This window comes from Anarrhichthys ocellatus, unplaced genomic scaffold (assembly GCF_004355925.1).
Source record: "Anarrhichthys ocellatus isolate YVR2014 unplaced genomic scaffold, GSC_Weel_1.0 scaffold18, whole genome shotgun sequence".
In the NCBI taxonomy this organism is placed as follows: domain Eukaryota; kingdom Metazoa; phylum Chordata; class Actinopteri; order Perciformes; family Anarhichadidae; genus Anarrhichthys; species Anarrhichthys ocellatus.
In genome coordinates, this window is record NW_022280048.1 from 1,104,593 (window position 1) to 1,114,180 (window position 9,588).

Genomic DNA, 9,588 nt, shown 5'->3' on the forward strand with positions numbered 1-9,588 from the left:
CTGTGCCAATACGAAGTTATTGTATAACAGCATGAAAATGAACTCACACACACACACACACACACACACACACACACACACACACACACACACACACACACACATGTGCATAGTCCAACAGGTCTTCCCTTTCCATACTCAAATGTTTCCATTGGACTGTTAAAAGTTCCAGCTGGTATGTGCTTGGTAGAAAGAGGGAATGAAGGGTGGTGGCAGAAAAAGAGACAATAGAGCGAAAAATGGGGGAGATTAAAAAAGAATGAGAATAAGAGAAATAAATATAGGAACACAAAAAAAAACAAATGCTGACGGAGCAGGAGAATCAGGCAGAAAGACAGAAGGTGGAAGAGAAAAAGAAGAAGAGGGAGACGATCTTTGCATCTCTCAGAGCTGACAAACACTTTCCACTCCTGTGGATGCTGTGCAGTGTGCACTACTTGAAGGTTATGTGTGTGTGTGACTAGATGAGAGTGCATGTGTGTGTGTCTAAAGCCATAGGCAAGATGGGGGGGGGGACAGAATGGTGCCGTATGGTTTTCATAACTCTCTGAGGCTTTTCAATTTTGTAACCCCCCCCCCCACACCCACACACACAACAATCTGTCAGCCCCTCCTGCCGTCCCTTATACACTCACACATTTTACCAGCCCCCTCTTCCAAAGAACTCACAATTCTTTTTCCTCTACGTAGCCTCCCCCCTTTCCCCCTCCCCCATCTCTCTCTCTCTCTCTTTCTGAGGTTCAGTCAGGAAGACAACTTTGCAGAGGCGAGAGAGCCCTGGCAGGATCAGATACAGGAGAGGGTTTCCGTAACTGAAATTCATCACTTTCATATTTGGAGTCTATTTATCTCTTTTGGACTCACTTGAAAGACAGATTGCTCCACTGAACAATTTTGAACACCGGACTATACTGGTATACTTCTCTGGACTTTAGTTTGGACTGGACTGGACACAACTGGACTTCACTGGTTAGATGTATAGGATCTGGTGTAATCTGATTCATTGTGGCAGCAGTGCTGAAAGTCTGCTGATGTACAGTAGTTTGACCGATTCTGCACCGTAGGGGTTTTTTGTCTGGGGCTTGGGCAGTTTTTATTTTGACAGCAAGGTTGGAATGTTGGCCTAGGTTAAACTGCATGTCTTGGTGGAGGATGCAAAAGACCATAAGAAGCAGCAGCAGCATGCCTCTCCTGTGTGTCCTGTGGCTGCTGATGGTCTGTCTGGCTCCTGGAAGCCAAGGCCAGAGGCTGAGGGAGACGGAGGGGGAGCAGCCAGCAGCCAGCGCTCAGCTGGCGGAGAGAGACGTGCTCTGCCACCAGGAGGGATGCTACACCGTCTTCCTCCAGAAGAGAACCTTCAGGGAGGCTGGGCGGAGCTGTCGGGAGCGAGGTGGGACCCTGGCAACGATGCACACCCGCAAGGCAGCGGGTGTGGTCCATGAGCTGCTGTCGGCCATCGAGGGAACCAGGTCGAGGCTTCGCCTCTGGATCGGGCTGCATAGGCCGCCACGCCAGTGCTCATCCACCCGACTTCTCCGAGGATTCGTCTGGGTCACAGGCAAAGTCTCCCCTTTTTGACATTTGACCCTTCAGTGTCAGTTCAATTGAGCCATTTTAGTGGATTTTGATAACTCAGCTCAGAAACAAATTGCTCCAAAATAAGGAAAGGTACATAATGGTTCCAGGTTTGTAAGAATCTAATGGAATAACTGTGGGTCAGTATGAGGCTGAATCTGTTCGAAAAGGATTTAGTTAGTGAATCACCAGATTAAGTTGGTTCAGCTGTGTTTGCAGACTTACATGTACAGAACTAAATTTACCAATGCTAGATTCAGGCCTTTTTTTTACCATACATTGTAGTTTTAAGTGAATATGGACCTGTGATGATACAACAATAGACTTTCCTAAACTTAAATCAGCATTGACAACCGTTAGGCTTTCTTCAATAATACTACTTTCACACACAGAGACAGACACACAGACACAGACATATCATTTGTAACAAGAGTTTATGAATAGATTATGCTGGCCCCGACCCTAACCTCTCTGTCAGGCTTTGGTACCTGGGCCAGAACAGACATTACATTTTAAAGAGTTATGTGGTCAACTTAGCTGTTTTTTTTTGTTTGTTTACCTAAATTATAAAAAATCATGTTTCTCACTTATCCCTGGGAGTATCTAGCATGAGCAATGAAGGGATAGTTTTGGAGGGTTTGATATGGAGGTTTCTTCCTGTTCATATATATACAGAATATATAGTTGCCTATTTGGCGACTCCTTGTGGTGGTAACAACAAAAACACTTTGGCAGACCACAATGCAGGCTGCTGTAACCCCCCACCCCAACCCAGAATAAATGACAATGAATAGGGCAACATCAACATATAGACTGCAGGGTTTTTTTTTTCATAAAGTCACATACAATATACTACACATGGCAGCTTTAATCAGAAGCTTAAGGATTAACTCTTAAAATGTTTCATATAGATCTGAAAAGCAAATGAAATACTAGAAGAGAAAAATCAAAGAGGGATTTTCTACTTTTTACTGATCATGGTCCTTGTCTTTATCTTCCCACAGGAGACCAGGACGGCCAGTTCACCAACTGGCTCCGTGAAGACACCCCTGGGACTTGTGCGGCCCCTCGCTGTGTGGCCATGACCGTCCACACGTCTGAGAGTGGACGTGAGAGCGCTGACAATTTCCGGTGGGTCGACGGCTCCTGCGCGCTGCCGTTGGATGGATACGTTTGCCAGTACAACTACAAAGGAATGTGTTCACCGCTGGAGGACGAGGGCCGTGGTCCGGCTCTTTACACCACCCCCTTTCACCTTGTCAGCACACTGCTGACCCACGTGCCCTACGGCTCTGTAGCCGCTGTACCGTGCCCTGCAGACGCCTCAGACCCAGAGGCCCGTGCTGAGCAGACAGTGCTGTGCATGGAGAGAGACGACGAGACAGTGGGCTGGTCCAGGGACGCCCCGCTGTGCTCATCCGGTGCAGCTCCGCAGAACCAGGACTGGTGTAGCGAAGACCATGGCTGTGAGCAGTACTGTCAGAACACAGACACAGACTACTACTGTTACTGCTCTGAGGGCTTCACGATAGATGAGGACGGGTACAGCTGCAAGCCTGATCCCCTGAGCCTAACTGACCCACCTGAATTATCCGCTGACTCCGCCGGTCCCACTGAGCAGCCCCACATCAAAGAGGTCTGTGTGAAGATGGGGTGTGAGTACGACTGCGTGGAGACACTGCGAGGCGTCCGCTGCACATGCCCCCACGGTTACCAAATGGGTCCAGATGGCCGCAAATGCTCTGACGTAGACGAATGTCAACAGCAACCGTGCACGCAACTGTGTGTCAACATCCCAGGCACGTTCCACTGCATCTGTCACTCCGGCTACCAGCCAGACGACGAGGGCGAGTGTGTGGACATCGACGAGTGCGTCTATGAGGACAGCTGTGAAGGCCCTTGTGAAAACACAGCGGGGTCCTTCACATGCCTGTGTAACCCCGGGTACGTGTCGGGCATTGGAGAAAAGTGTGTGGATGTAGATGAGTGTGTGGGGGTGTCGCCCTGCCAGCAGCAGTGTCTCAACTACATGGGAGGGTACCAGTGTTACTGTGGCAATGGCTACAGCCTGCAGTCAGATGGGCTTACCTGCCAGCCTTCGCCTGATGATGGAGAATATTCCACCCTGACCCCTGACCCCGGTGACTTCGCTCACATGCCCGAATTGGACCCTGACCATGATATTCTTTGGGCCACCTCATTCACCCCGGACCCGAACTTTGAAGCTGACACTAACTTTGACGTTGACTGGCTGACAGAAGCCCCTGAAGCCCCCTCCCCTGACATGGCTCATGGGTCAGACAATCATCTGAACCAATGGGATGCCCTATCACCAAAGCGATATCAGACAGTCCCATCCCCAACGCAAAAAGACAACACAGGCAATGAAATTGATAATGAGGCTGAAGCTAAGACTGAAGGTAGTGAAGGTAGAGATAAGGAGGGGGCTGAAACTGCAAACGGGTCAGCCACTGGAACAAGGCAGGGAGAGGGATCTGAAGTAGATAGCACGGAGGAGGCAGGGGCCGGATCTGCTGCAGGTGAACGCAAGCATGACAAGAGCTGGTTACTGGTGGCCCTGCTGGTGCCTCTGTGCGTGTTCCTGGTAGTGATGCTGGCTCTGGGGATCGTCTACTGCACCAGCTGTGCTGTGGACAAGAGCCTGAGCTTCTCAGACTGCTATCGCTGGGTACTCCCTACAACGCCTCCTGACAGGAGGGCTGGCAAAACCCAAGCATAAACCCTAAAATAAACAAACACACACACAGATGTTTTTTTCACATTTCTCTTGTGTGTAAGCAAGGCTGGTCACTAAACCTACCATTTGGATGTAATAGCCAACTACTTTCTGTTGCACACCTCTTGTAAATAATTCACTTTCTGATTTTCTTTTTAGAATTCAATAAAACCAATAAACTGATGAAATTCTGTGTGGTTTTATAAGCCTATCTGGGTTATAACAGAAAACAATGTCCAATTAAAGAGGATGAACAAATGAAAGTGTGTTTGAAAAGAATGTGTGGTTACGGTTTTATGGATCCACTGTGTGTAAAAACAAAATAAAGGCTTCATTGATTCACTCTAAACAAGAGTACAGGGAGCTGTGGGTGAGGGGGGGAGGGCAAGTCGAGATCTGCCACAAACCGGAACAAGTTCTCCGGAGTGTCACCTTGCCACGAGTTCCGGTTGTGTGAGGTACTAATAATGCTATTACCGATGTCTACCGTATACCGTGGCCAAATAATTTGGAGACATCTCCGACTATGGAAAAGATCTCCGACGAGGATGGGATTCGAACCCACGCGTGCAGAGCACAATGGATTAGCAGTCCATCGCCTTAACCACTCGGCCACCTCGTCCTGTGTCTGCAATGCGAGGCAATATTGGTAATTATTTGTGTGTACGTGAATATGTTCTTCTAATACTTTTTTTTATGGTGTTACAGTCTTGTGTGCTTTGTTTGGGTCCAGATAACGTCTTTTTCATGCTCACCCTTGCCTAAAGAATTACGAATTGAAGCGCAGCGAAAAGTCCAGTGCTGGTACTTCGTGATTGGTTAGTTTTCCCATCAACCAAATTGTACAACCTGTGATTGGTTGAGGGGCGGGTCTTACGTTGAATAAATACAGGAAGTGTAGAGCCGAGGGTGAGATTGCAATTTGACGGAGCTGTTGAAGAAAAGAAGGTAATAAGCTATTGAGTATGTACCCACCTTTATACCTCTCGAGATGAAGTGTTTAGTTGCTAATCATGCATAGAAGTAGTTTGTATAATATTTCTAAGTAATATTTGTCTTACAGTAGTTGTGGCAGCACGTTTATATGTTTATAGCACTCAGCATCTGCTTAGCTTTGCGCTAGTAGCTAACAGTAACGTTGAGGTAGCTCAGTAGCCTGAATACTAAACGTATTTACAGTAACGTTATTTACTTAAATATGAGGTGTGAGTGGTTATTAGTTTGCTCATTTTAAAGGGACATTTAAAGACGTGTGGGATTCTGCATGTTTGCGCCTCGGGTTATATAATTATTGGTTTTAAAGTGGAACAGGAAATGGAATGCAACGTTAAAAAGTTTACTGTCACGCATGTGGAATTTTGCTTCAGCATCTAACGTTAACCCAGGGGTGTCCAAACTTTTTTCAAAGAGGGCCAGATTTGATGATGTGGAAATGCCCAAGGGCCAACAGTCCCTGCTAACATTATTTTAAACAATACAAGTAGCCTATACATGCATTGTTATTTAATCATTCTATTTTCAATGACAGCGAATAGCAATGTAACCAAATGTAAGCATTCATGTGTGACCGGACTTTGGGCATGCCTGGCCTAAACCTTAGTTGTTTCCTGTGAAGATGGAAGTTTATTTTGAAAAGACAGTATGCATGTAACAAGCGAAAACACTCATGTTGCTGGACTTTTGCAGGAAAAGTAATATTTCGTAAGATATCAATAAAACGGGGATGAATTTATATCATTGTATAAAGAGAGTGACATGAGAAGATCAATCTCATGTCTGCAAGTTAAATCAGCTATAATCACTATTTTAAAGTGATTAGTGACTCGTCTAAAACATTTAAAATAGGAATAACTTCAATAGAATCATTCTGATACACTGTAGCTTCTTTACATTCTATTAGAATGTAAAGAAGTTTCATTCTGATACACTGTAGCTTCTTTACATTCTATTAGAATGTAAAGAAGTTGCACTCTTGACTTTTCTTTTCTTCCCACAAGAGCGTAATTTGTCAGGTTGATAAAAAAATGTCGCTTTACTTCCTGACGTTATTGTTACTTTAACCTGTTCTAGTGTAAGAGCAGTGGGCGGTGAGCTCTTCAGTGGTCTGGTGCCTTGCGTAAGGGCACCGTGGCAGTGCCCAGGAGGCACGCTGGCACCTCTTCAGCTGCCAGGCCACACTACTATTTATTTACTTAAATAGTTCACTGAATAAACAATTGTAAAAAAATATATATATATATATATTAACAGTTAAATTGTGGCAGTCCTGTTTGATATGCCAACTAATCGAGTATTTGGTAGAATTACTTGTAAGAAGTAGCCTTTTTCCATAACTTATATCCTTTATACAATAATCATACTGAGCAAAACAAGCTGCAGATTTGTCAAGTTAATGTTTTCACTATAACCGTTATAAATCTGTGTTTGTACAATACACAATCTGCTTAACCTGCATGAAGCTTAGATGTGCAAATACTTACTGTAGCTCATGGTTATGGAAAAAAAAGCCAATGATGTTGGTTCTAAGTGTCTGTTTATCTTTTTATCTGCTGCTCATCATTTTCTCCTCCCTTCCTCTCTCTTAATTCAGTTCGTCATCGTCAGTGTTGAACCTCAGACTTAAGATGGTAGACTCCCAGTACTACCTCCCAAATGAGATTGGTGTAGCTGCTCTTGACTGCACCGAGGCCTTCCGTTTGCTTTCACCTCAGGAGAAGATGTACTCCCACTACCTGTCACGTGCAGCCTGGTACGCTACTAATCACAGCATTTTGCAAGTTCAAGTCAGGCGCCATTGAAATGCGCAATTAACTGAAGACTTTGATAACTGAAAGCCTGTGCATCCTCTGCTGTGTTAGGTATGGTGGTCTGGCAGTGCTGTTGCAGACGTCCCCAGAGTCTGCAGATATCTTTGTGTTGCTGCAGAGAATCTTCAGGAAGCAGACGCCTGCGCAGCTGGAACAGGTTGCAACAGCAACTGGACTCAGCTCTGAGGAGTACCAGGTACACAGTCTGTCTCTGGAGCTGACTTACGTTTTCACCCACAAACAAACGCAAACATGTATAAAGATGTTCAATATGCTATACACAGGATGAACATTATATTGCATTTCTTTCTTGATTGATATTTTAGGCATTCTTGGTGTATGCAGCTGGTCTGTATGCCAACATGGGAAACTACAAATCTTTTGGAGACACCAAGTTCATCCCAAATCTACCCAAGGTAAAAATCCACTTCAGCTGATTTGTAACAGTTGTTTTTCAGTTGGTTTTAACACTTGTCAAACGGCTGTGACATATTTTAAGCCGTCTGCGTCTGTCCACCCAGGACAAGCTGAAAGCTCTGGTGAGGGCCAGCCAGGCATTTCAGGAGCAGCCCACTGAGATGGAGGCTCTGTGGGACAGCTGCTCGTGTCTCCTCTTCTCCCTGGAAGACAGACAGAAACAGCTGGGGCTGGGCGACAAGGTGGGGTCTTGTATAATTGAATACAGGTCAGCTGTGACCATAAACTATTTTGTCTCGTAATATTTAATAAAATGTCAATTGTGTTGTCGGGACATAAACAATTTAATGCATGTTAAGATGACTTCTTATTCTGCATTATAAGAATTGAATATATAAGTGGATGGTAGCAAGTCAAATGGTCTGCAGTTTGGTGTGTTTAGATTGTTTGCAAACACCAATAACCCTTTAGGAAGCCGCTGAACCTAAACTTCCAGTGAGTTCTTCAGGTGGCCCCGATGAAACAATGCATGGCTCTTTAAGTATGTCTGCTGTTCCCCTCTTCAGGGAGTTACCACCTACTTCTCAAGCAACTGCAGTCTGGAGGATGCTGAACTGGCTCAGAAGTTTCTTGACTCGAAAGTAAGTAAAATGAATTCCGTTGTTGTGTCCCTGATCTCTTGTAATAACCTGCGCTTTCTTTCCTTCTGTGCTCCACTCTGACTCCCGCATTCCTTTCTTGTTACATTTTACTTAATCTTCTTTCGTCTCTGCCCTCCATTTCAATGGTTCATCCTGTTTCTGTGTCTTTTCGCACTCCTCCCGTGTGTCTTTCGGTCTGCTTCGGCTGACTCTTAGCTGTGTTCTTGTGGTTTATCTCTAGAAACTGTCTGCCTACAACACCCGTCTGTTTAAGAGGGACAATGGAGGTAAAGCCTGCTTTGAGGTGCGCCTAGCCTCGGCTGTGCAGAAAGGTCAGAGCTACAGTCTTGCATGAAAACTTTAGAAACATATACAACAATAATCAACCGTATTGCTCTTGTGACAGAATGTAATATATAGACTCTACTAGACAAATTCCAGCTTGTGAACTCAAACGAGTTGTTTGCCAACAAATTTATTTTTTTTTTTTAATGTTGTATTTGTTTCACAGTCAGTTAACGCAATGAAATGTACTCTCCTGCTTCACAGACTGCGCAGTGGAGGGGGAATGCGAGTCATGCTGCGGCAGCTTCAACTTTGAAGAGAAAGAGTTCACTGTGAAGAGGGGAGACTACGCGCCTCTCATGGAGAAAGTCTCTCATTACCTCCAAAAAGCACAGGTGAGAGGGAGGGATACAGCGCAGATTATAGTCAATTCTCAGGCTGTGCTGTTTTAGCTGTTAGGAACCACAACGGAAAGAAAATCTCCCGACTAGGAAGTTGATACAGCAGCGACGTGTCCTTGAGCGAGACACCGAACTCAAAGTCTCTCCCCGGGCACTTCACAGCAGCCCACTGCTGCTAAAATGCTCGGGATGGGTTAAATGCAGAGGTCTAATGTCATGGATGTGAAGTAAAGTTTCACAGATTTCTTTGTCTGAATCAGTTAAGCCTAAAAGTAACCTTCCTGCTACTTTGTGCTGCTTGTAATTCTTCCTCCGTTTCCAAATAATGAACACAGGCCTACGCTGCCAACGAGAACCAGAGAAAGATGCTTGAGGAGTACAGTCGCAGCTTCACCTTCGGCTCAATTGACGCCCATAAAGAGGGCTCGCGCTACTGGATCAAAGACAAGGGACCAATTGTTGAGAGGTGAGCCCAGTGAACCACAAAAATGTCAAATTAACACAAAATGATCTCCTTGCTTGTGATGTCAAATCCTGCTAACCTTGAATGTAATCTGATGTATAAAACACAGAGGTAACACAGAGCACATCTGCTGCTGGTCCAAGCTGACTGATTTATTTCTTTAAAGTCTGCGGCTGTAATACAGGCTTCCAATTTGGCTGTTGAATACTGCTCTCCTCCTGTAGTAATCTCTGAAACCCTTCTCTCTCTGCTACTCACCCCC

At 45.2% G+C, this 9,588-nt stretch overlaps 2 protein-coding genes and 1 non-coding gene across 5 annotated transcripts in view; 2 read left to right on the plus strand and 1 right to left on the minus strand.

Annotated features, from left to right (window-relative positions):
• Window positions 1-663: 663 nt before the first annotated feature.
• LOC116389002 (endosialin-like) lies at window positions 664-4,537 on the plus strand. The gene is made up of 2 exons (XM_031857386.1): window positions 664-1,558; window positions 2,580-4,537. Exons 1-2 carry the CDS (start codon window positions 1,138-1,140, stop codon window positions 4,313-4,315), a joined length of 2,157 nt encoding a protein of 718 aa, XP_031713246.1. The 5' UTR covers window positions 664-1,137; the 3' UTR covers window positions 4,316-4,537.
• Window positions 4,538-4,751: 214 nt separating this feature from the next.
• dpp3 (dipeptidyl-peptidase 3) overlaps window positions 4,752-9,588 on the plus strand; it is a 10,425-nt gene continuing 5,588 nt past the window's right edge. Inside the window, exons 1-9 of one of the 3 annotated variants that reach the window (XM_031857561.1) lie at window positions 4,752-4,961; window positions 6,903-7,061; window positions 7,171-7,315; window positions 7,446-7,535; window positions 7,641-7,778; window positions 8,103-8,177; window positions 8,419-8,509; window positions 8,727-8,857; window positions 9,199-9,329. In XM_031857561.1, coding sequence (XP_031713421.1) covers window positions 4,780-4,961; window positions 6,903-7,061; window positions 7,171-7,315; window positions 7,446-7,535; window positions 7,641-7,778; window positions 8,103-8,177; window positions 8,419-8,509; window positions 8,727-8,857; window positions 9,199-9,329 — 1,142 coding nt within the window. In that variant the 5' untranslated portion in view covers window positions 4,752-4,779. Of the gene's footprint in view, window positions 4,962-5,208; window positions 5,276-6,902; window positions 7,062-7,170; window positions 7,316-7,445; window positions 7,536-7,640; window positions 7,779-8,102; window positions 8,178-8,418; window positions 8,510-8,726; window positions 8,858-9,198; window positions 9,330-9,588 lie in introns of those variants that run through there. The other 2 variants (XM_031857563.1, XM_031857562.1) reach the window with 2 other exon arrangements.
• Window positions 4,853-4,934, minus strand: trnas-gcu (transfer RNA serine (anticodon GCU)). Its single transcript has one exon. It is a non-coding gene; the product is annotated as a tRNA-Ser (tRNA).

Excerpts from the sequence above, each read along its gene's own strand:
- LOC116389002 (XM_031857386.1), top strand. The coding sequence starts at position 1,138 with ATGTCTTGGTGGAGGATGCAAAAGACCATAAGAAGCAGCAGCAGCATG. Across the intron at positions 1,559-2,579 it reads AGGATTCGTCTGGGTCACAG|GAGACCAGGACGGCCAGTTC; the intron begins GCAAAGTCTCCC and ends ATCTTCCCACAG.